The 26,475-nt window shown below is 45.4% G+C and overlaps 1 protein-coding gene and 1 pseudogene across 1 annotated transcript; both read left to right on the forward strand.

Moving 5' to 3' along the window:
- The first annotated feature begins 1,452 nt into the window (after positions 1–1,452).
- On the forward strand, positions 1,453–7,191 carry LOC140588792 (uncharacterized). The gene is made up of 4 exons (XM_072710959.1): positions 1,453–1,537; positions 3,672–3,809; positions 4,054–4,159; positions 4,454–7,191. Exons 1-4 carry the CDS (start codon positions 1,481–1,483, stop codon positions 6,259–6,261), a joined length of 2,109 nt encoding a protein of 702 aa, XP_072567060.1. The 5' UTR covers positions 1,453–1,480; the 3' UTR covers positions 6,262–7,191.
- A 9,355-nt stretch (positions 7,192–16,546) lies between these two features.
- LOC111835269 (NACHT, LRR and PYD domains-containing protein 12-like) overlaps positions 16,547–26,475 on the forward strand; it is a 202,143-nt pseudogene continuing 192,214 nt past the window's right edge.

A 26,475-nucleotide genomic window follows, 5' to 3' on the forward strand; every position in this document is an offset into this window, starting at 1 on the left:
TGGGGAAGCAATAAAAAAGGCGAACAGAATGTTGGGTTATATCTCTAGATGTGTGGAGTTTAAGTCAAGGGAGGTGATGTTACGCTTATATAATTCCTTGGTAAGACCCCACCTAGAATACTGTGTGCAGGTTTGGTCACCATACCTCAAGAAGGACATTGCTGCCTTAGAAAAGGTGCAACGAAGAGCTACGAGAATGATTCCTGGTCTTAGAGGAATGTCTTACGAGGAGAGGTTAGCGGAACTGAATCTGTTCAGCCTTGAGCAAAGGCGACTAAGGGGGGATATGATTCAGGTCTATAAGATTCTAACGGGTCTGGATGCTGTTCAGCCAAATGACTATTTCAATATTAGTCTAAATACTAGAACTCGTGGCCATAAGTGGAAATTAGCGGGAGAACATTTTAAAACAAATTTGAGGAAGCACTTCTTTACACAGCGTGTAGTCAGAGTATGGAATAGTCTTCCTGCTATTGTAGTGGAAGCTAAAACCATGGGTTCCTTTAAATCAGAGCTAGATAAGATTTTAACAACTCTGAGATATTAGCTAAGTTCTCCCCAAACGAGCTTGATGGGCCGAATGGCCTCCTCTCGTTTGTAAATTTCTTATGTTCTTATGTTCTTACTCACAACACCTACACACAGCACCTTGTTGGGGTATAAAGGGGGATCAAGAACTTGTATCTGAGCTGCCTTTCGATACCCGGTGTATGTCTACACTGTATTACATTATATTATACTGTTCAATAAACCACCGTTTTGCAGATACGAGACTCTGTGAGTGGATTCCTTACACCTGTGTTCCCTACCTGAGCCCAATTACATTCGCTGTCAGTTAAACTGAGTTATTCTTAGCCGGAGTTGGCTTCTTTGTCTGGCGGGACCCCGGCTTTCCCTCATGTCAAGGATAAAAGTGGACTGCGACATACATTTGGGCTGCGGTTTGGATTAGTGCTCTCATACTGTTATCCAATGAAATCGATCTTGGGTGTGGTTTGGATGGAAGGATTGGTTTGGGTGGAACGATACTGATGGGGTGGCTGAATACCACTGGTAACAGCCTCAAATAAGTCGACAAAAGGTGAGATTCAGGAGAAAAGGCATTGCATTTTGCAGATATACTCAAATAAAACTGCAGAATATTCAATGATTACATTGAAAGTAGATTAAGCGTAGTGCGCCCCTACCCCCCTCTGCATATTTGACATTTTATTACACATTTCAGGTGGGAATGTGGACTCGGTCGCCACACAAGATAGAAAGGACTTCAGGCATGAGTTTGTAAGTTGAGGTAAGGCAATTGGGGGAGAACTGGCAGCTGAAACTAAGGACAGCCTGTTATATCTGACATGGCCAGTGGGTGCAGTGGCTTTTTGGTGTCGTTGTGTCTGCTCTGTAAAGCTTGAAGCAGCCTCATGAAAGACCCTGTCTCCATGCAGGAGGATTACTCAGATATCCGGACCTATTTCTCCAAAGCTGAATGGATTCGGCTGCAGAGATGCGAGAAGGTGCACTACAGGAACATGAAGAGAAGTTCGTAAGTTTAACGTTACACAGTTTTCATACGAAACTTCACCGCTACGCCAAAACAATGGAGGCTGGATGAGTCATTTAGTTAGTTGTCAGTTTATTGGGTGATCAATCGTGATGCGTGTTTATTTTGAGAAAAACAATCAAATTCATGAGGAACACATTAAATAATGTGCTGTTGTATTGTTTTCAATGTAATACAGGTTAAAGATAATTAAACAAAGTACTGTTTTCAGTTTGATTTTAATTTAACATACCGTCCCAACTTTTTCTGATTTGGGGTTGTAATATAACCCATGACATGTTCATGATTTTTATTAAATCTGGCCAGCAGATCGATCTTTCATTCTCCGCAGAATAAAAGAATATGTAACATTGTCCTGCTAATAAGCGATGGCAAGTTTCACCACTGGCACCAGCTATATGACAAAACTACACTCACCTAAAGGATTATTAGGAACACCATACTAATACGGTGTTTGACCCCCTTTCGCCTTCAAAACTGCCTTAATTCTACGTGGCATTGATTCAACAAGGTGCTGAAAGCATTCTTTAGAAATGTTGGCCCATATTGATAGGATAGCATCTTGCAGTTGATGGAGATTTGTGGGATGCACATCCAGGGCACGAAGCTCCCGTTCCACCACATCCCAAAGATGCTCTATTGGGTTGAGATCTGGTGACTGTGGGGGCCATTGTAGTACAGTGAACTCATTGTCATGTTCAAGAAACCAATTTGAAATGATTTGAGCTTTGTGACATGGTGCATTATCCTGCTGGAAGTAGCCATCAGAGGATGGGTACATGGTGGTCATAAAGGGATGGACATGGTCAGAAACAATGCTCAGGTAGGCCGTGGCATTCAAACGATGCCCAATTGGCACTAAGGGGCCTAAAGTGTGCCAAGAAAACATCCCCCACACCATTACACCACCACCACCAGCCTGCACAGTGGTAACAAGGCATGATGGATCCATGTTCTCATTCTGTTTACGCCAAATTCTGACTCTACCATTTGAATGTCTCAACAGAAATCGAGACTCATCAGACCAGGCAACATTTTTCCAGTCTTCAACTGTCCAATTTTGGTGAGCTCGTGCAAATTGTAGCCTCTTTTTCCTATTTGTAGTGGAGATGAGTGGTACCCGGTGGGGTCTTCTGCTGTTGTAGCCCATCCGCCTCAAGGTTGTGCGTGTTGTGGCTTCACAAATGCTTTGCTGCATACCTCGGTTATAACGAGTGGTTATTTCAGTCAAAGTTGCTCTTCTATCAGCTTGAATCAGTCGGCCCATTCTCCTCTGACCTCTAGCATCAACAAGGCATTTTCGCCCACAGGACTGCCGCATACTGGATGTTTTTCCCTTTGCACACCATTCTTTGTAAACCCTAGAAATGGTTGTGAGTGAAAATCCCAGTAACTGAGCAGATTGTGAAATACTCAGACCGGCCCGTCTGGCACCAACAACCATGCCACGCTCAAAATTGCTTAAATCACCTTTCTTTCCCATTCTGACATTCAGTTTGGAGTTCAGGAGATTGTCTTGACCAGGACCACACCCCTAAATGCATTGAAGCAACTGCCATGTGATTGGTTGATTAGATAATTGCATTAATGAGAAATTGAACAGGTGTTCCTAATAATCCTTTAGGTGAGTGTATATTAGGTGGTGATGGAATTTTCTGATGCAGACATTTGGAGATGCAAGCAAAAAATGTATTACTTGATACATAAATGGAATTATTTTTCTACCCCAATTGTCTGCTCAATTTTTGCTCTGCTGCATCTCATTTTCTGCACTTCCTTGTAACTTCCAAGTTCATATCAAACCTAGTCTGGAGTAGGTACTAGAAAAGAGTTCTGGAACTGCCTCCAAGGAACTACAATTGGGCCGAGTTCCTACAGTATAAACATGACAAAGGTAACTGGTTCTGGGAAAAGGTTCTGGTTCCGGAAATACTTCCAGCGATGTTGAAAGCGCCTATAGATGACCAGAACACTAAGTAGGAGCGTTGTGGATATTCCCTAGGGTGACGCAGTCTGCCTGAAATGTTCATGGTCAACTCAAGCTGTTGCTGGCTGTGCATTATGACACCCTGACTAACTGGCACAGTCTCAGTGTTTAATTCCATTTTGGTTTCAGCAGACGCCTTCCTGCAGGGAAACCAGCTGCCACACGAACCAGAAACCTTCCCAGCAGGGAGTCGGAGAGGTTAAAAAAGAGGAGGGAGAATTCCTGATATCTGAGGTTGAAGGGACTGCGAGTGAGAGCCCCTACAAGGTGAAGTGGAGTGTACTGTATGTGGGTCTCTTCACAAATGTCACTTGTCCATTCTGAGGTGGTTTAATTTTTGTTTGTTAATCTGAAAAGCAGCCAAATATAGGTTATACCAGAAAACGACATAAATGTAGTTTGTCTGACTTGAAAATGATTTTAGTTTTTCTCTTCTATGCAAATATAACAGCCTGTATAAATTTATGAAGTGAACGGCTTATTCTGCCTTGTTTGGTCTTTATGGCTGAAGATGAAGGGAGCAGCGGTTCAGGATGTGACTGAGGAGGAGCTGACTGGTTCCCTTTCGTTACACACTGATGGGAGGAGCAAAGAGTGTGTGAAACCTCCAAACCCAGGTGATTTTAGCTATTCACATATACCATCAAAACCTCAATTGTTTTGGTACATTTAGAGGTAATACTTTGTACTTCAAGTTGCCATTTCAAACCAGCAGTGTTGTTACTCTGTGCAGTTCAGTTCAGGTATATCAGAGATTGCAGTGTGAATAGCACACTGAACATGAACTGCATATGGAGTAACGAATGCTCTTTGGAAGATATGTTTGCCTTATTCACTATTTTCCTGATTATTTTTCTCTGTTAACCCTTTTCCATCTCAGTACTGACTGCCGTGTCTCCATCTTCCCCCAGCAAGGAGAGTGGATGAATCCTCCCAAACCTTCGCTTGCTCTCAGGATCCATTCTCCTACACTGCAGACATTGACCTGCACAGATATATCAAAAGATCTCACCCCAAGGAGTATGTCAGTCAGCTGAGGACTGGATCTGTCAACACAACCCAGAATTCACCAACTTCTGCTGGCCCCAGTGCCACTCAGACCAGTACAGACACCCTCAGTACCCTGGAAGAAGCCAGTACAGACACACTCAGTACCCTGGAAGAAGCCAGTACAGACACACTGACAGCACAACAGGGTTCCCAGGGTGAGACGACAGTCAATATAAACAGAGACTGTAAAATACACAGGCAGACTCGCACAGAGAAGAAGTCCCATCGGTGTTCTGAGTGTGGGAAGAGCTTCACTCAATTAGGAAGCCTAAAGACACATCAGCGGATTCACACAGGAAAGAGGCCCTACCAGTGCTCCCAGTGTGGGAAGAGCTTCAGACGTTTAGGACACCTAAAGGCACACCAGCAGATTCACACAGGGGAGAGGCCCTACCAGTGCTCCCAGTGTGGGAAGAGCTTCAGACATTTAGGAACCCTGAAAAGGCACCAGCGGATTCACACAGGGGAGAACCCCTACCAGTGCTCCCAGTGTGGGAAGAGGTTTAGTGAGTTAGGAAGACTAAAGACACACCAGCGGATTCACACAGGGGAGAACCCCTTCCAGTGCTCCCAGTGTGGGAAGAGCTTTAGTGAGTTGGGAAACCTAAACAGGCACCAGCGGATTCACACAGGAGAGAGGCCCTACCAGTGCTCCCAATGTGGGAAGAGCTTCAGACGTTTAGGACACCTAAAGGCACACCAGCAGATTCACACAGGGGAGAGGCCCTACCAGTGCTCCCAGTGTGGGAAGAGCTTCAGTCAGTCAGGAATTCTAAAGAAGCACCAGCGGATTCACACAGGGGAGAACCCCTACCAATGCTCCCAGTGTGGGAAGAGCTTTAATAACTTAGGAACCCTAAAGAATCACCAGCGTATTCACACAGGAGAGAGGCCCTACCAGTGCTCCCACTGTGGGAAAAGCTTCAGTGGATTCAAAATCCTAAAGAATCACCAGCGGATTCACACAGGAGAGAGGCCCTACCATTGCTCCCAGTGTGGGAAGAGCTTCAGTCGATTCGAAATCCTAAAGAATCACCAGCGGATTCACACAGGAGAGAGGCCCTACCAGTGCTCCCAGTGTGGGAAGAGCTTCAGTCGATTAGCATACCTAACGACACATCAGCGGATTCACACAGGAGAGAGGCCCTACCAGTGCTCTGAGTGTGGGAAGAGCTTTAGTCAGTCAGGAAGCCTCAAGAAACACCAACTGATTCACACGGGAGAGAGGCCCTACCAGTGCTCCCAGTGTGGGAAGAGCTTCGGTCGATTAGCATACCTAAAAAGACATCAGCGGATTCACACAGGAGAGAGGCCCTACCATTGCTCCCAGTGTGGGAAGAGCTTCAGTCGATTCGAAATCCTAAAGAATCACCAGCGGATTCACACAGGAGAGAGGCACTACCAGTGCTCCCAGTGTGGGAAGAGCTTCAGTCGATTAGCATACCTAACGACACATCAGCGGATTCACACAGGAGAGAGGCCCTACCAGTGCTCTGAGTGTGGGAAGAGCTTTAGTGAGTTGGGAAACCTCAAGAAACACCAACTGATTCACATGGGAGAGAGGCCCTACCAGTGCTCCCAGTGTGGGAAGAGCTTCAGACATTTAGGAACCCTAAAGAAGCACCAGCAGATTCACACAGGAGAGAGGCCCTACCAGTGCTCCCAGTGATTATCTCAATTAGGATACATTGAGAAGCACCACCAGACCCACTCAGTTGACAGTTCATTATCAGTCAGTCCAATAAGTGTTTGTTCTTGAATTTTTCTGAATTGTATTTGTGAAATACCAGTATGTTGGGTCTCCCTCATTAGTCCTGTTGATGTTTAGGATTTGTTTGACAAAGATTTGGAGGCAGCGTTTTAATAGTTAGTATATTTTGAAGGTAGTCTTTGACTGCAAAGCAGTTTTATAAACTGTGTATTTTACAGAAGAGAATTTGGGCCACGTGAAATAATATTCAGAGAATTCTGAGGAAAAGGTCTGAATCCTGACATTAGTCAGAGGCTGGCTGCAGACCTCAGGCCCCCTGCAAACACAGGGCAGAGTACACAGGGGCCCTTTCCTCGCCCGCGGGGGCCCTTTCCTCGCCCGCGGGGGCCCTTTCCTCGCCCGCGGGGGCCCGGTACATACTAATCCAGTGCTGTGATATTATACAGTACATACTAATCCAGCGCTATGATATTATACAGTACATACTAATCCAGCACTATGATATTATACAGTACATACTAATCCAGCGCTATGATATTATACAGTACACACAAAAACCCCTCAGAAGTCAAAGCATGTCCTGTTCTCTTACAACACCAGAGACAAACAGGGCTAGGTACTTGGCTAGCGAGCATGCTGGTACATACTAATCCAGCGCTGTGATATTTTACAGTACATACAAAAACCCCTTGGAAGTGCAAAGCATGTGCTTTCTATCTCTGCCTTCAACCAGACAGGGACTGTTTTGAAGCTTGGAATTCGGATTAGGAGTGACAATTTGTTGTTCTAATATTCATTTATTGTTTTGTATTGTTACTGTAATATAATGTAATTGCACATTTTATTCAACGTTTAATCCTTTGCATGTTATAAACTGTAAAAAGGCTAGTATTGTTCCTTTTCTTACAGTTTTTTTTCACTTGCTAAGACAGGGTAGTATCTCTTCACATGTCTGAACCATCCTTGGCATTGCTCAAAGTCAAAGTAAACTTTATTGTCATCTCTGCTATATACATTTGTGTACAGAGAGACGAGATGATGTAGCTCCAGTTTAAAAACAGTGCAAAGAACAAATAGGTCACAAAAAATCAGTAATATATAAATAGAATAAAAGGTATAAAAGACAAAGAGACATAAACAGACACAAACATAAATGGAGTTTAGTTTCAGTGCAGCATGAGTAGGATTGTTCATAGAGCAGCATCTGCCTCACAGAGACAGTGAGGTGTAAAGTGCAGTGGTGCAGTAGAGTCAGTTAACAGTCCGTGTGTGGGGGGGGGGGGCGGGGGAGAGCAGGTAGTGAGTTCAAGAGTCTGATGGCTTGTGGGAAAAAGCTGTTTCGCAGTCTGGTGGATCGGGCCCCGATGCTGCGATAGCGTCTGTCGGATGGGAGGGGAGAGAAGAATCCATGAGAGGGGTGTGAGGGCTCTGCTTTAACAGTCCGTTGTAGCTGGCTGAGATCGCCGACCTTGCAGTTACCAAACCACACAGAGATGCAGCTGGTCAGAACGCTCTCTATGGTGCCCCTGTAGAACACAGTGAGGGTGGCAGGAGGAAGGTAGGCCCGCTTCAGGCGTCTGAGGAAGTGGAGATGCTGCTGGGCCTTTTTGGTGATGGAGGTGTTGTTGGTGGTCCAGGTGAGAGTGTATCGCGGATTTTCAGCTATCGCTGATGGGTCTGGATCCCCTGCCTATCGCCACTGGTACCAGGTCGAGGGGGCTTGAAGTGAGCGACTGAACCACGTCCCTGCTGAGCTCCACCTGCAAGCCCGCACTCTCCACTGGTACCGGGTCGAGGTGGCTTGAGGTGAACGGCGGAACCACATCCCTGCTGAGCTGCACCTGCAAGCCTGCACTCTCCACTGGTACCGGGTCGAGGGGGCTTGAGGTGAACGGCGGAACCACGTCCCTGCTGAGCTCCACACTCCCATGCTGCTATTGTTGATGCAGTTATTTCTTATGTTGATGTCTTGTGGTGATTCAGCCAGGTCATCTTCAAGAAAGAAGCAAAACGTGAGCAGGGCCCTCAGAAACATGACCGGTGCACTTTCCCCATTCTGTATTATTCTCTCTAATGATGCTGTGTTGTATCACAACACATCCATGTAAAACGTCTTAGGACGACTATGTTGTGAAAGGCGCTATATAAAAACAAAGTGTACTGAATTGTATGGATTTGATGGGTATCGACTTACCAAGGCAGTCGGGGACCCTGCCACGCAGCTCCGTGACCAGAGCCGCTAGGTCACCTTGCTGGGGCATCCTTCCGGTCTTTCTTTAACGGTCTGCCTGTGTCTGACGATCTGCAGCTGGCATCGTATGTGCCGGGTGATGCCAACGAGACACTTGTTGCTCAGTCAGACAGGGCAGACAGATGCTCCAGCTGATTATTAAATTTGGGGGGGCCATTAATATATCTCAGGTGGGCCAGTGGCGGCTCGTCCGCATTGCCCCACATGAACTTGATTTTGTAACGTTCTCCAGCTCCTGGTTTTGGTTATCAGTTGCCTTGGAAGAAGCCCCAATGCGGAACAAAGTGACCTTATATTTGGCCAGGACTTCCTCTGAGAAGGACAAGACAGTCAAGATGACAACAAGGCATTGTGCTGCATGTCATAATATTAAAACTGCCATTCCTCTTACCCATAAAGAAAAGCTGTACGGCACCACGGCCCTGGTTGGCTGCCGCTGGTGCAGAGGTGGTCTGAGCTGGTGGCTGCTGCAGGAGACTCTTCAGCTCCTGCACCCGTCGCTTCAGGGCCGCCACCTCACCGCTCTTCTCCTGGGAAGCCCTTTTATGCTCCTCCAGAGCTGCCCTGGCTGCAGCTCGCTTTGCTGAGCTCACCTGGGTTACATGGACAGATACTGTGAACTGCTTTGAGACAATGCAATGTTGTGAAGGTGCACCATACAGATGCTACTGAATTGAACTGAACTTAATACCAGCTTCTTCAGCTCCTCCCCTTCTATTTTGTGGGCCATTTTAAGGTATCGATCAATCCGGATCAGACGTGGCACCCAAGGTGATGCAATTGAGGAGCTTTCGCTCCTTGGGGTCCACAATTTTGTGCACACTTATATATATATATATAGTTTGTACCAGAGCATGTGAGCGGAGTGGAGCGGTGAGAATTTCCGCTCCTCGCTCACGAGGCTGTTGGCTCCCCCCCAGTGGCGGATTTAGCAATTTTGGGGCTCAAGGCGAACATGGATATGGGGCCCTCTGCATTACGTGCTTTTTTTTTATAAGGCCTACCTTAAACTTCTCTTCACTTGTCATCCCAGATCAATCTTATCCAGATGTCTAGAACAGCCCTGTAGAAAAAAAACAACTAAACATATTAACAGGGTAACTAATGCATTACCTTTAAAATCTTTTTACAACCAAATGTTTTTTCTACAATTAGAAAGTACCTCATTGTCAGTTGACATATCTGATATCACAGATCAGTTACCTTTTTATTCCAGCATGATCAGCAGATTAATATTTGATGATCGGCGTCTGTCTTCTATGTTGTTTCACTAAAGTAAGAAAACCCATGACAGGTAAATGGAGCGACACAAATAATCCTTATTAAAATTATTACCTCTTATCTTTATCCCTGCCTTCCCTTCTTTGCTTCTGTATTCAGTCTGTTTGGTTTTATGTTTTCTTCTTTTTCTTCTTCTGTTTCTTTAATGCTTTTATTTATATATATTTCTCTTGCTCCTTGACTGCTTTCTTTCCCTCCTTCCAATCTCCTGCTTCTTTTCTGTCATCCTTATATTTACTTTCCTCTTCTTTTTGCATGTTTTCTCTACACCTTTCCCCTTCTCCTTTATTGATTTTTTGTTTATTTGGATCTCTCTCTCTCTCTCTCTCTTCTCCTTTGTCATTCTGTCCCTTGCTGTCTTTTAACTTTCTCATCCTCAAATGTTATTTTCATGTTTTTTCTTCTCTTCTCCTCTTCTGCCACTGTATTTCTCCAGCTTTTATTCTTTCCCCCAGTTTTTTGGACATTATTTAAGTTTTTAAAATAGCTTACTCTTCCTTCATCAAATGAGCTTTAGTGGATGGAAAAAACATATGAATCTTGTGGTGTTGAAGCAAGAATAATATGAAAATAATGGTAAAATGTTTTTTTTATTAGTTAAGTAATCTTATTTTATGCTTGGCTGGGGTGAATAGTGTTGGTCAAGACACTAAAATCTGACCTTGCGAGCTTTGGCTTCAGCAAACTGTGTTGTTACTGACTCCATATCCACTGATTTTCTGACTTCATGCTCAATGGAGAGAATAGCAAGTGCAGACAGCCGCTCCTGTGACATTGTTGACCTGAGGTATGTCTTAATAAGTTTCAGGCATGAGAAACTTCTCTCACCTGAAGCAACTGTGACAGGGAGAGTAAGTAACAGTCTGAGAGCTATACTCAAATTTGGATATATGTCCAGGATATTTTCTTTATATATGTGATCAAACATCTCAGATGGTTTGGAGATGTGTGTGGGAAAGGATCTGATGGCACTCTTGATCTCCAGCTTCAGGTCACCAGCATCAACATCTTGCATTGTTTTCTCCAGTCTGGAGCAGCAGTCATTTAGTCTCCCTCTCTGCACTGTGCTTCTCATGATATCAGTGGCGTAGAGAAAGCCATACAACTCACTGATGCTCTCTAGATGTGAAAATCTCTCTCTTACTGTCATAAGTGCTGTATCTACTAACTGAAGAAAAAAGTTAGTTTTAAACTGCTCTTCACCAGTTAACTGAGTTTGATCTTCTCCATCATAGTCAAACTGTCTTCTTTGTTTTCTCTGACGCCCCTCTGGCTAGCTCATCTCTGTTTCAGTCTTCTCTGCTATCTCCCTGGCATCTGATATTGCAGAGGTGAATCCATGGTCCCTAAATTCCTGAAGAAATTCTGCCACTGCCATAACCTCTCTCCTCACAGTTTCAACTGAAATTTTGGGGCTCTGCAGGATCTTGCTGACTTTATTTATCTGGAACAATACATTGTACCGTATAATGGTACTTACCATAAATGGCCACCTTTGCATCTCCCGCAGGAGGCTCCCAGCTGTTGAAAGAACTTCTGCATCCCTTTCTCTGTAGCGTACTTCATCAGAGCAGTTAAAGCCTTCAATATTTCAGGCAGCTGGTATCGAACAGCTTTAACAGTTTCAACCCGACACTCCCATCTGGTTGTTGATAGTGCCTTCACTGAGAGATCCTTGACATGTTCTCTGAGAATGGCCCAGTGGTGAACTGAGGAACTAAACAGAGTGTAAAGCCGCTGTAACAGACCAAAAAAGCTCATAGAAGTCACAGATGACTTGGCTGCATCACTGACAACAAGGTTCAGTGTATGACTTCCACAAGGAATACATAATGCTTTGTTGTTTAGTTCCGTTATCATATGACTGGCCCGGACAGTTAGAAAGGTCCAAACCAAGTGTTTCTAAGTGTCCTAAAAATGACTCACATAAGCCTTTGTCAGTTGTGTCATGTGCCTGAAGGAATCCAACAAAATGTTCATGAATGGAGATACCTTTTGAGGCCTCACAATTTACGATCCTTAGAACAACAGACAGCTGCTCATTGTGACTAAGGTCTGGGGTGCAGTCTATAATAATTACTGCATAGTATTTGGCTTTCTTAACTCTTTGGACAATTGCATCAGTTGTACTTTTTGCTGCAAGGGAGATAAGTTCATTTTGAATGTCTTTACTAAAATAAGTGTCACTGACCTCTTTAGCCTGAATTTTTCTCAAATGTTCACACATAACAGGGTCGAACTGAGCCATCAATTCCACTTGACCAAGAAAATTCCCATTGCCAGCCTTTTAGTCTGTGTGATAGAGTGTGCCAGCTCTCCATGTTTGTGATATGTTCAGGGGACCGCTCCTGGTGTTTCAAGTGGGCTGCAAGATTTTTCCAAGCATTATATCCTTCCCCACTAAGAGCATTTTTTTGTCTGTCTCCAAACAAACAGCAACAAAAGCAGAGAACACAATCATTTTTTTCACTGTACACAAGCCAGGATCTGGTTATCTCTTCTCCATTCTTCAATTGTATGTAGTAGTGACTATTAGTAAATCTGCGCCCCTCTTTATTCTTAGGAAATATTCTGTTCTTCACCTGAACTGGTCCTTTCAGCACCAATGAGCAGCGCTCCTTGTCTGTAAGCTCCTTGGGCCATAATGCTGGGTCATCTTCAAGTATAAAACATTCATTAGGAGGGGTGGAGGAACCAGCGTGTTGTGATCCGCTATATATGTGTGCATTAGAGCTCGCTCTATCAGCATAGCTTGAACAACCAGCAATAGGCTCCTGCACTACACTAACAGCATTGACACTGTCACTTAATACAACAGAGGATATTTGCTTCTCTGTTTCAGCATTTCCACAAGAAGATACAGGCTCTGAGAGTGGCGTAGCAGCTGCATCACTTGTTGCTGCTGATTGTGGTAACTACGGTGGCCGAGAGAGCTCAACGCGCTGCAACTTCAAGAAAACACATGCAAACATAAAAAAACACAACAAATTAAGAAAACGTCTCCATCAGTTTGACAACACATGCGCTGCAAATACGGAAACGCGCTGCAAACACACGAACGCGGAGCAAACACAAAAAACGCGGTGCAAACACAAAAAACGTGCTGCAAGCACAAAAAAAGCGCTGCAAATAGCAGGCACCACAACGGAAATGTTTCAGGGGGACCTCAAAAAGTGACGAACCCATCTGGGAGCTGATTATTTGTTCAGTGGCTTTTGGTCAGAGCAGAGGTGTTGTGCGTGAACTAGAAGGTGTTTTTTTTTTTAACAACCTGATCATACGATTCATTGGTCTTTTGGATATTATTAGACTAATCTGACGAATCACACACTTAACTGTGGAACGTTATTAATTTAATTGCCAATAAATATCTAAATAAATATATGCAAATAAATGACAAAATTCTGCAGTGCTTCATTAATGGTTAAAATCAGGTCAAAATTCATTATAGATTGATGGGAAAAAATCTATTTTACAATTTATTCAGACCCCTTAATAATAATGAACAACGGAATACAAATAAAGCATGCTAAAATCGGTAACATTGTTATTTTTTATTTTTCCAGATCAAAATGTATTGTCCGTTCTGTGGCTTTCAGCGGCCAACTTTGCACAAATTTTGTAGCTCATGTGGGCGAAATGTTAGTTTTGTCGTGGAGAATGCCCCTAAACCTGCAGGTGAGGACCAGGTGTCATGGCAGGCTGTGCCCAGAGGTAATACGAACAAATAATCAGCTCCCAGATGGGTTCGTCACTTTTTGAGGTCCCCCTGAAACATTTCCGTTGTGGTGCCTGCTATTTGCAGCGCTTTTTTTGTGTTTGCAGCACGTTTTTTGTATTTGCACCGCGTTTTTTGTGTTTGCAGCGCGTTTTTTGTGTTTGCTGCGCGTTTCCGTATTTGCAGCGCCTGTGTTGTCAAACTGATGGAGACGTTTTCTTAATTTGTTGTGTTTTTTTATGTTTGCATGTGTTTTCTTGAAGTTGCAGCGCGTTGAGCTCTCTCGGCCACCGTAGGTAACATTTGCTCATCAACAGGAAGTAGTGCTGCTAGTGACAGCAGTGTCGTCTTGCCCGACTTTGTTGCTATCACCATTATTAGGGTTGTTAATACCTGTCTGCTGCACTGGTGTAAAAAATGCTGTTACCTTTGTCAAGGACTCTATCAATTGTCTGTTCTCCTCCCGTTTTTTCCGTTTTTCTGCACCACTTGGGTAACTCCGTTTCATGGTTGTAGTAGTACGTCTCCCGCTCCTTAATCAAACTGCAGTGAATAACCTTCCGCTTTCGTCACACGGAATGTACCATTGCAGTGTGTGTTGGGGGCGGCGGGGGGGTGACTAATATTCTTCAGCAACTGGCGTGGCGTAATGGCATTCTAATGCTGTTTTAGCAAGTGGATTTTTAATAATTTCAGACGTTAGTTGTAAGTGCTTGCTAAAAATACTTAGTACGACTTAAGTCATGGGGCCCTGGCAGTTCGGGGCTCTAGGCACTCGCCTACTTTTGCCTAATGGTAGCGCCGCCTCTGCCTCCAGCTCCTCTGGGGGAATCCGGAGGCGTTCCCAGGCCAGCCGAGAGACATAGTCCCTCCAGCGTGTCCTGGATCTTCCCTGGGGCCTCCTCCTAGTGGGACATGCCCGGAACACCTCACCAGGGAGGTGTCCAGGAGGCATCCTAAGCAGATGCCGAGCCACCTCATCTGGCTCCTCTCAATGAGGAGGAGCAGCGGCTCTACTTTGAGTCCCTCCCGAATGACCGAGCTCCTCACCCTATCTCTAAGGGAGAGCCCAGCCACCATGCGGAGAAAACTCATTTCGGCCGCTTGTACTCACGATCTCATTCTTTCGGTCACTACCCACAACTCGTGACCATAGGTCAGCATAGGATTTTTTATATAAAATCTAATTGTTCAGTTAATTTTTTTTCTTTGTTGGAAAATTAATTTGGCCCATCTATTTCTGTTCAAATTACTCTGCATTAATGATGCTTTTTGTTGGTTTTGTCTGTGTGTCTGTCAGCAGCAATATAACATGATTATAATGTCATTTATATCAAAAATATCATACTGGCATCCCATGGCGACGTTAAAAACATGTAAAATGCTAATAACAATATAGCTTAAAAAGTGTGCTGTCCATACATAGTGATGTTAATTGTTTTTTAAAATTGACATTATGGGGGAAAAGACATGGGGGCCATTCGGAACTGGAAGTAAACGTGGGAACTGCAAAGGAACACTGATTAACTTTAATGGGCAAATCGAGACGGCTTGCTTTCCTCAGTCACTGCCCCAATCCCCCCCCCATCTCGATTTGGTCGAGTGTAATGACTGTGGTGGCTCTTGGACCTTATTACCAAACAATCCCTGGGTCTAAGAGGATAATGTGTTACAGTAGCTGATATCTCAGCCTGGACCGGCGCGGCGATGGGAAGCTTGTGCTTCGTACTCCGACAGTAACGTTAGGCGCTATCCGGTAAAATCCTTAGCGGGATGGAAAAAGGATTGATTCAAAGTACATGTATAAAAGTTTATTCTCAGGGGAAGTTTGGTCTTTAAAGCTTCCCCATTTAAAAAAAAACTAATTCAAAGAAAAGGGGAAAGGAAAATCATACATGTCACTACAATTTTCCATTATCTATTAAGATAACTGATTTGCGAGACAGATTTGTAGAGGTGATGGATTTGGTTCTTAAGCCATTTTAAGGTAAATCCCTAATGTCAGAGCAATCTGAAGTCAAGCAATACATCTCCGCACCCCGGAATAGATCTACATGTGAACTTTTTGCTTCCCTGCGCAGGTGGGAATTGCTTTACTTCTTGTACCTTTTGGTTTCAGCACACAATCTGTAACCCCTGTGCACATGGGAGACAAGCTAAGAGAAATGATTCACGATACAATCTTCTTATCTGTTAGATCAAATAAACGATCCAGCCGCCATTTTAAACGACTGGCGAGCGGCGTGCTGACATCCGTCTCCCTAAATGTTAGCTAAATGTTTGGTTTGTAAAAGGAAATATCTGATTCTGAGTGGGTGTTTCTGGGCATATAAATCCACATCCCATAAAAGATACCCTCCTTTATCCCCCCCCCCCAGGCTCGCTTTTATCGTCTACCTTGCCAGAAATTTACACGGGGAAACTTTTCTGCTTTTTCAGTCTCTCTCTCTCTATTTTTCCCCCTTCATTTTGTCCAGGATGTGAGGAGTTTCCAGGGCAGACTGAGCAGTGAGACAATTTTGATCTCCTTGCTGTGAATGTGGAGAGCTGGTGGGGAGGGGTTGGGGGGGTGCAGGGGGGGCACTCATCTGCTGCCAGCCAAGTTCCCCTTTCTCCTCTCGGACCCAGGCTCCCAAGTCATGGATCACGGACCCGGAGAAGAAGCTAATAGCCTCTATAGCAGAGCCGTGCTAAAGTCTCCCTGCGCTAAAATCATTCCCCTGGGGATCAATGGGCTCATTCTTCTGCTGGCCGCCGTTTGGTCCACGGTTCTACACTCCATGTGAAACAGCAGACAGTCATGGGGAGACATAAAACATAATACTGGTGTGACCAACTTGTCACTGGCTCTTCGGGGGACGTGTGCAGATCTTGTTGATGAAAGAAGAATCAGTGAGAGATTAAGGGGTGACGGCCTCCGCATCCAGACCGGATCTCCCGCGGGGGGGTCATTCAGATGCTGGATCCACGTCCATTTCCGCTTTGACAGCTTCCGCGTTTGATACGAAGCTGATATAAGAACTTCCTGTCTGTAAATGAAAGTGAAAGCGATTTAAAACTGGAGTCGCCATTTTGTCAAGAAACACGAATAAGATTCTGGACAAATAAAAAGATATTCTTATTGCCAGGTAAGATTATACTCCACAGATTAAACCAATAGTAAAACATACATGTTTAACTTACTTAAATATTGGAATTTAATAGTTCTCAACATAATTAGTCGTTAAGTATATCGCAGTGCATTACAGTAAGTAACTGTCACAAACTATTTTGAGCTTTCAAATGTAAAGCGAATTAACAACAATTATAATAATATTTAATTATTTACGCTCAATTCTGATTTCGCCTAACATACAGTGTTGCTTAAATATGTACATGGGGCTAAATTATAATACTTCGAAGAGCTTGTTTTAAGATGTTAGGGAATAACTGCTAGCGTGCCAAGGAACCCGGGTTAAATAAGGCTATACCACGGCATTGCTGTATTTTTTCCCCTTTTTTCCTTAGTACATAAATACTTACGTATTTTGTACGTAAAGACAGGCTTAGTACCGGACGGATTAGGATGATGTGTCGTTTATCATAAAACCGTCTGCTAAATAAATTATTTAAAATGGAATGAAATTGTATAGATAAATATATTTACAGGGTGTCTATGCAGTACGGGAAAGTATGGAGTTTGATTTTGGTGTTTTCCAGGTGTGGATAAGTACAGTCGTGTGAAAAAATTATGAAATATTTTATTCTTCCTTAATAAATATCAAAATATCAATATTAAATCTTTCAAATTATATCTATAGATAAAGGTGATGTAATTGCATCACCTATGCAAAAACAAGAAACAAATTCACTTATATAAGAAAGGAAATTAACTACGAAAATGTTAGGACACCCTGTGCCCTAATAGCTAGTATTTCCCCCTTTGGCTGAAATAACCTCAGTGAGACGTTTCCTATAGCCATCTATCAGTCTCTGGCATCGACTGACAGAAAGGCTTCCCCACTCACCAGTGCAGAATTCCTTAAGCTGTGTGATGTTTGAAGGGTGTCATGCATGCGCTTCTGTTTCAAATCACCCCACAGCATCTCAATAGGATTCAGATCCAGGCTTTGACTTGACCATTCCCCAACTCTCCATATCTTTCTTGTATGCCATTCCTATTGGATTCTATGACGGTGAGCTGGCCAGGTCCTGCTGCAGCAAAGCAGCCCCAAATCATGACATTTCCACCCCCAAGCTTCACAGCTGGTTTGAGGTTATTTTGCTCAAACACATTTATTCCAATGTTTTATGCCAAACATGTCCTCTGTTACTGCGCCCAAATAATTCCATTTCAGATTCATCTGTCCAAAGCATGTTGTTCCTAAAGTCCCAGTCTTTGTCTAGGTGGGTCTCTGGTAGAGGTCGATCGATATTGAATTTTACCGATACCGATAGCTAGGTTGGTCCGTACTTGCCGATAACCGATTAATTAACCGATAGTTTTTAAAATGGATACTGGATTAAAAAAAAAAAAAACTAAATTAAAACACAACACTACATGTAAAATAGTACTAAACTTTATTACAAAAACCAAACAAAAAAACAGTACTGAATCATGAAAATGTGCTATATGAAATAAATATGAATATATTAATAAATATTGAGATAAATTAAAGACATGCTTTCAAACTGAAAGAAAAAGTAACACTCCAAATAAATAAAAAAAAAGTTACATACAAAATGAATTATAATAATAATTATATAATTATATATTATAATTATATATAATATTAATTATATAAATGTATATTATATGTGTAGTCTCCCACTATATTTGCTTCTATTTTGAAAACTTTTTTCTCTCTCCATAGGCAGAGGTTGACCAAACTGTTTGTGTAATCTGTTAACAACGCTCATTATATACCCGTCTTTTTAGGCAAGAACCAGATAATGAGTGTCACGTCATGAAATGGTTTTAATACGAAGGGAGCTGTATTACGTGATAACAAATTTAATAAAAACATCGTAAGTTAGGCCTATAATAGTAATGATTTCATTTCAAACAACAAATATATTATATAGAGAAGCAGAGGCGGAGTCAGACATTTTATACACCCGGGGCTTAGCATGCGGGGTAGTATTCATGTGGGATGGGGGGGGGGGTTAGAAATGACTGAAAAACATGCTGTGAAGTTGAAGATTTATTAGGCTGTGACTCTACTTGTCACGATCCGCTCCGTTCGATCCCGATGTGTGCCACGCCCACCTCGTTACCTCGTGTGATTACCAATTGTGATCATCTGTGTCCTGTTATTTCTGCCTAGTCTTTTGTATTTAGTCCGAGTCTCAGTCTGTCTTCCCCAGATCTGTCATTGTATTGTTTGGATGTTTGTTCCTGTCCGCCTTCCCGCTCCTAATAAACCCCCGTTTGTCCGTATTGACGGCTCCGATCGCCTGCTTTCCGGCTCGCCCGATCCCGATCCTGACAGAATGACAGATCTCCATAACAATTCACCGCAGCAAGCCGAAGACCAACGGATCGGCTTGCTGCAGGAGGTGATATATTGGCTGTCCCAACCCGAGGTCCAGGAAGACCCCGCTGCTCGGGACCTAGCCAGCCGGAGTGGAGACCTCCTTAGTGAGGCACCCCCACCCGGTAACGCGTACCCCCTGCAGGAGGTACGCGAGAATCTTCGGCTGCTAATACAGCGCGTTACAGACCGGAGAGCCCAGTTGGTCGCATTGTGCTGCGCTGGGGCTGCTGTACCGCCTTCTGTCCCCACAGAAACGGCGCAGCCGCTTCCTTCCACCGCCACAAGCCGGAGGCGGAAGAAGAAAAGGAGAGAGCACCGACAGGAGGAGAGACCGGCGATCTTTCTGGGGGCTTGCTCCCTCTCCGCTGCCATCACCCCGGGCGTTATCCCCGCTTCCGGTTTACTGGTACCCCTCGCCAGCCCCGCCGAGGAGAGGCCGCCACCCTTGGCGGCATATGACTTTCGGGCAGCACGCCCGTTCAATAGGGGGGCCAGGGCCGTTTGGGATGCCATTCCCCGGATCCCCAAGGCCCTTAAAGGGGCAGCGCCTGTACGCCCGGCGCCGATCCTGGCGCCGATCGCAGACCTGCATGTTCCGGATCTGCCCGCGGCTGCGCTGCCTGCTGCCGCCGCCGATCTGCCCGCGGCTGCGCTGCCTGCTGCCGCTGCCGATCTGCCTGCGGCACCGCCGGCTGCTGCCGCCGCCGCCGATCTGCCCGCGGCTGCCCTGCCTGCTGCAGCTGCCGCCGCTCTGCCCGCGGCACCGCTTGCTGCAGCTTCCGCCGCTTTGCCAGCGGACCCGCCTGTCCTGCCTGACCCGCCTGTCCTGCCTGCTCTGCCTAGGGCAATGCCTGAGGCGGCCGCTGCGGCGCCCCCTGCTGGCCGCGTGATGACGGCGCCCGCTGCGGCGCCCCCTGCTGGCCGCGTTATGGCGGCGCCCGCGACGGCGCCCCCTGCTGGCCGCGGGATGGCGGCGTCCGCCGCGACGCCCCCTGCTGGCCGCGTGATGGCGGCGCCCGTCCTGCCGGCTCCTGAACTGCCTGCCTCGCCTGTCCTGCCGGCACCCGAACTGCCTGCCTCGCCTGTCCTGCCGGCACCCGAACTGCCTGCCTCGCCTGTCCTGCCGGCACCCGAACTGCCTGCCTCGCCTGTCCTGCCGGCACCCGAGCTGCCTGAGGTGGCTGCGGTTGCGCCCTCTGCTGGTCGCGTGCTGGCGGCGCCCGCCGAGGCGTCCCCTGCTGGCCGCACGCCCAAGCCCGTCTCGCCTGACCTGCCCGTCTCGCCTGACCTGCCCGTCCCGCCTGTCCTGTCCGGCCAGCCCTGCTCGCCGGTCCTGCCCGTCTCGCCTGTCCTGTCCGGCCAGCCCTGCTCGCCGGTCCTGCCCGTCTCGCCTGTCCTGATCGGCCAGCCCTGCACGCCCGCAGCTCCCCTGGCTGACCACTCGCCGGCCCAGCCCGTCTCGCCTGTCCAGCCGGCTCCGCCCACTGCTACGGCCGCGCCTGAGGCCGCCGCTCTGCCCGCGGCCCCGCCTGAGGCCGCCGCTCTGCCCGCGGCCCCGCCTGAGGCCGCCGCTCTGCCCGCGGCCCCGCCTGAGGCCGCCGCTCTGCCCGCGGCCCCGCCTGCGGCCACGCCGGCTGCCTCTTTAGAGGCCTCGACTCTTGGCCGCCCAGACTTGACCTCCCTCCTGACTCCCTCGCCCTTACCCCGGCAAGGCCGACACCCCCCAGGACCCCGCCTGTCAGTGTCCCGTAAGGGACGGGGACACAGGCGTAGGGCCCGGGTCCCGCCCGCCCTGCCCCCTGGCTCGCCCGTTCGGCCCCTGGCTGTGGCTCGGTGGCTGCCTGCGGGTCCTCTGGCTCGGGGTCGGCGGTCGCCTCCGGGTCCCCCCCTGGTTCCTCGGTGCCGGTCCTCGGTCCCGCCTCCGGCTCCGTGTCGGCCGCCTCCGGGCCCCCCTGCTCCGGCTTGGCGTCGGACGGCGCCTTCCCCGGCTCCGGCTGCGCCTCCGCCTGCCGCGGCTTCCCCCTCCTGCCCGCCTGCACTGGTGTTCCCTCCTGCTCCCTCCGTGTCCCCTCCGTCACTCCCTCGTCCCGTTCCCTTGGCCCCTGGGTGGTCCCCTTCGGTTCCCTTCTCCCTCTCGCCTGCGGCCCCTCCGGCCGCTGCCCGTCGCCCGCCTGGGTTCCTTCGGGCTCCCCTGGCTCCTCCTCCCTTTCCCTCCGTCCCGTCTGTTTCTGCTCCTCGTCCCTCTCTGTCTCCTCCGTTCACTCCTGGCCCTTTTGTTCCTCCGTTTTCTGTCCCCTCTCTGTCTCCTTTCTTTGTCTGCCTGTCCGCGTTCCCTGTTCTTTGTCAGGTCCTGTCTTTCTGTTGGTCCTTGTTCCTGTTCTGTGTCTCTGTCCTGTTTCCGGTGTCTCGTTGATGTTTTGCTTTTGTCTTCCAGGTCCTGTTCCCCCGTCTCGTCCGTCGCCTCCCCTCGAGCGCGCCCGGTGTGCGCGCCTTTGGGGGGGGGTTCTGTCACGATCCGCTCCGTTCGATCCCGATGTGTGCCACGCCCACCTCGTTACCTCGTGTGATTACCAATTGTGATCATCTGTGTCCTGTTATTTCTGCCTAGTCTTTTGTATTTAGTCCGAGTCTCAGTCTGTCTTCCCCAGATCTGTCATTGTATTGTTTGGATGTTTGTTCCTGTCCGCCTTCCCGCTCCTAATAAACCCCCGTTTGTCCGTATTGACGGCTCCGATCGCCTGCTTTCCGGCTCGCCCGATCCCGATCCTGACACTACTAACCTATCAGAAGCTTCTTAAACTCAGAATGGAATCGTCTGGAGTTTTCTTATTAATTAAAGACACAATAAACTTAGTGTATATATATACTCCTAAATTTGATGAAAGTGATAAAAAATCTCTCTCTCTTTATTCTGACATTTAACTAATTCAAAAGATATTTCAATATTTATTTATATAAAACAAAAAAGTTTACTCTAAATTGATGTTTAACAGTAAAAAAAATGTTTTTATGTTTTTTTCCTAAAGTGTATGTAAATATTTGGTTTCAACTGTGAATATACTGCTGTGTATTGAAATTCCTCTTGTTTTGCATAGAAATATATTGAACAACATACAAAGCATAATATATAAAATAACATTTAGGCTACCTGAGTTTTTTCTTTGAAAGAATTAAGCCCCTTATGTCCATTGTTGTGTACATCAGTACATAACTGAAACCGATTTAGAGTGCTTTATTTAGCCGTGGAGGGTAACAACTGAAAATATGAAATAAACACACATGTAAGCTAAGACTCTCTAAAAAAACAGCATTGTTGTTCGGCTTTTCATTTCGCCATTTCTTGATTCACTCGAAGAGCAAGTAACGTAATATGGGTCAAGTGATCAGTTTGATATCAATCTTTTGTCAGCGTCATATTTACATTATTTGTACAGTACGAATGATTTGCTTTGGTACCTGGTCAAACTTAAGCTCTCCTCTGTCTGCCTGTCTGCACTTCTCCTACAGCAAATTCGCAGGCAGCAGCTTCTCCCCCCTCGCTCACATGCGTAAGTGCTGTGCTCAGTCGCCTAGTGCCTGAGCTCGGATCATACCAAAATTAGGGGGAATTTACGACTGTGCGCTATATGCTTCGAATATTGTGTGTAGTTTTTGTTTTATACAGTTGTCAGTCAGGCATCTAACTATGAAATAAATTACACTCCAAAAGACCCTGGGCTTCTGAAACAACAACCCGGGCTTAAGTCCAGTAAGCCACCCCCCAGCTCCGCCAATGCAGAGAAGGTGAGCAAAGTATCAACAGAGCTTTTTGAAACTCCGAATCAGTAAAACACTGCGTCGCAGAAAGATTCACTGTTTCGAAGCGCTCCAGTCGGATCCCCCCGGCAAATCGCACCCTGTGCCTGAAGATAAAAAGAACTGAAATCGAATGCATTCCTGATGGTAACAATCATGACATTAAACATTTGGGTCGGACTTGCGTGTATTTTTGCCACATTATTTTAACCGCTTGATGTACTGCTAATGTTAGCGTCCTCTCAGCCTTGTCGAAAAACATACTGCTGTTCTTTCTCCAATGCAGAATCTAATCAACAAATGAATTACTTTATATTGAGATGAAAATATGTACTGTAGTGTACTGTATACATACCTTTTAGCTGTCTGTGTTTTAAACGTGCATTTGAAGTGTCAGCGTTGTCCGTGCACCGCACTCTCTCCAGGCAGCTTGCGCTCTCCTTGCAACTAACAGTATCACGTGTCAAAACAAAAGCATGTGCTTTACAGCGATTCTCGCCTACAGAGGCGGCTCTTGCCATAGATATATATGTTGGCTCTCGCACTGTATAAGGACAACGGACCGTTCTCAGCCGCTTCAGCTCTGACGCAACCCGGAAAAACTATCGGCGTGGATTTTTGCCGATAACCGATAGTTCCGGGAATCAACTATCGGTGCCGATTAATCGGCAAAACCGATACATCGGTCGACCTCTAGTCTCTGGCAAACTTCAGTGTTGCCCAGATGTTTTTATTTCAAAACAACAAATTGGCCTATAATGTATTTTAAAAAAAATCTGAATTTCCGTATCAATGTTTTTGATTAAATTACCACCATGATGCCCCGACCCCCTCAATATGGAGTTTTAAAATGTATAAGGGAGTATATATAACGTATAAGGGAGTATATATAACATATAAGAGAGTATATATAACATATAAGGGAGTATATATAACATGTAATGGAGTACAGTGGTACCTCGGTTCTCGAACTCACAAGAACTCGAATTTCTTGAAAGTCAAACAAACCAGTTTGACCTAGAACTCGATCTGAATATCATAAGTCGAACCGTGAAGGAAATGAGTCATACTACAATGTAATTCTTACTTGAATGCCTTCTTCACAGACTGGACGATTAACCAAATAAAGCAGCACAACATTACAGTAACAATAAATAAACCACTAACTTACGTGTACTATTAGAGCATTTATGTCATTTATTTAAACTTTATTTTACCAGGTAAATTAGCTGAAAACCAGTTCTCACTGCTTTACGTGATATTCGGGAGAAATAGATTACGCATCGGAACTGCCTGGGATACAAACGTCATGCGTGTAACTAAACTCTTCAGCCAATAAGGTGAGAGGTCACAATGCATCTAACCGTAGTGCATTGTGTCAGGATCAGAATGCGTTGCTTTGAGCCAGCACTGAAAGCAAGTCGAATGCACCCAATGACCGGACTGGGGAAACAAACTGAAACGCGGATTTAATACAGAGGGCTAATGACAACAACCAGAAACAGCTGATCACATGGGGATCCCACACGAGGTTAACGAGGGGGCGTGACACACGGAAGGAGCGGACGATCAGGGCAGGACAGGGGAAATGTAGGGATAAGATCTTTATCGTTTCGGAAGCCATTAAGAAAAAAATGCTCTTCTTGTTTTATTCTGTACATTTTGTGTTTAAATGCTTAAAAAAACATATTTAGGTGTAATTTTGGGGGGTCGGGAACCAATTAATTGGTTTTCCATTATTTCTTATGGGAAAAATTCAATCAGAACTCGAACTTTTCAGTATTCGATGCGGAGCCCGGAACGGATTAAGTTCGAGAACTGAGGTACCACTGTATGTATAATATATAAGGGAGTATGTATAATATATAAGGGAGTATGTATAATATATAAGGGAGTATATTTAATCCAGTTGCGCTGACATTTATTGGTTACTTACGGTTCACAGGGCTCTCAGGTCTCACGCATTGATCATGAGACACACGCATTTCAACCAGTTCACACGCCACACCTTGTGTTTCTCACTCTGAGAAGTAACCAGCCTTAAGGAATAAACCCCCACCAAGGTGTCCCGTTATATAGGATTAATGGACGAGGTGCAAGCATACAGAGTGGAGTTTTCTGCCAAGTTCATAGCTGTTCCGAGTTATACAGAGTTAATAGCCACCTACCAGCCAATCAGAAAATAGCATTTGTTGTTTCCGGTTAAATTCCAAAATAAATTACATGTACAAGCACATTATTACAGACAAGGAGGCATTGTGGTTGCGTGGTTCGACCAAACACCAGTAAAAATGAAATTTGGCAATATAATGACAATGTGTAAAGTAGTACTTTATTGTAGTGCAGTCTGAATTATTGGAGTAGTCACATTTGCATTGTGTGAAATAATACTTATTTAATATAATAATGACTAATGAGAACTAATTACAACACTATTACGAAATACAATTTAAATATTATACGTAGGAAGTATCTATTAACCCTTCATGTTCACAGAAGCCCCAGCAGGAATCATCTGGTCTGGATCGGCACTAAAATGGGAAAGAAGAGAGGAAAAAGAAGAGCTGCTTCTGAAATGTGCCCCCCTGTGGGGTGTAACAGTAAGAGCACTGAGAGGTAAGAGTGTTACAGCCACTGTCATGCATGTCTCTCTGGGTCTATAGTCAGGCCATAACATAAAGTAAACTGGGCTCCTAGCTAGGGCTGGCTGAGTGGGCAGCACTGTAACATGTGTACTGTAGCTTAATAAAAAGAGCACTGAGAGGTAAGAGTGTTACAGCCACTGTCATGCATGTCTCTCTGGGTCTATAGTCAGGCCATAACATAAAGTAAACTGGGCTCCTAGCTAGGGCTGGCTGAGTGGGCAGCACTGTAATATGTATAGCTTAATAAAAAGACCTCAACATCTTCTTTCTGTGCCTTTTTCTTACACAATCAGCCAGTTATTTTATACTAGAGGCAAGCAAGAGATCATCCCTCCTGTCCAAAATGGCCACATAACAAAACTAAACAAACAAACATATAAATATATAAACAGGTAAAAAGTAACACCAGTCAAGTGTAATTATGGAGGTTTTTAACAGTGATATTAAACCTTTCATATAGGAATCTAATTTTTAGGTGAGAATTTATTTCACATTATTACTGACTGTAAACTAGTTTGTTTACATCAAGAGCTTCACAGCATATCAAAGTACATGAAGGCAGAGCAGAAGCTAAACAGCAGTGTGATGCCGTCCCCATTGTATGAATTATATTTATACCATGAGGGTTTGTTTCCTTTATCACCTTTGAGAATTTAGACAACAGTTTTGTCTGTATTCTATATAAATAACCTCTGAGATAAATGAATGAGGATGATTGTCAAACCTGACTTCCAGAGAGCTGGAATTGTAAGTTATCTAATTGCAAAGTGGATTTTACATTTCAGTCATCAGCACAGAAGAGGAAAAAAGGTCTCCCAGTTCCCTGCTGCATGCCGATTACAGAATAACTCGACAACAGACTGTCAACTTGTGACACGAATGCGTCTATTTTGATAGTAAATAAATAAATTTTCATGGACTCATTACGTCATGCTTAGACTGAGGCTTCATATTTATCATGTTTAA

The sequence above is a fragment of the Paramormyrops kingsleyae genome, chromosome 4, assembly GCF_048594095.1.
Source record: "Paramormyrops kingsleyae isolate MSU_618 chromosome 4, PKINGS_0.4, whole genome shotgun sequence".
In the NCBI taxonomy this organism is placed as follows: domain Eukaryota; kingdom Metazoa; phylum Chordata; class Actinopteri; order Osteoglossiformes; family Mormyridae; genus Paramormyrops; species Paramormyrops kingsleyae.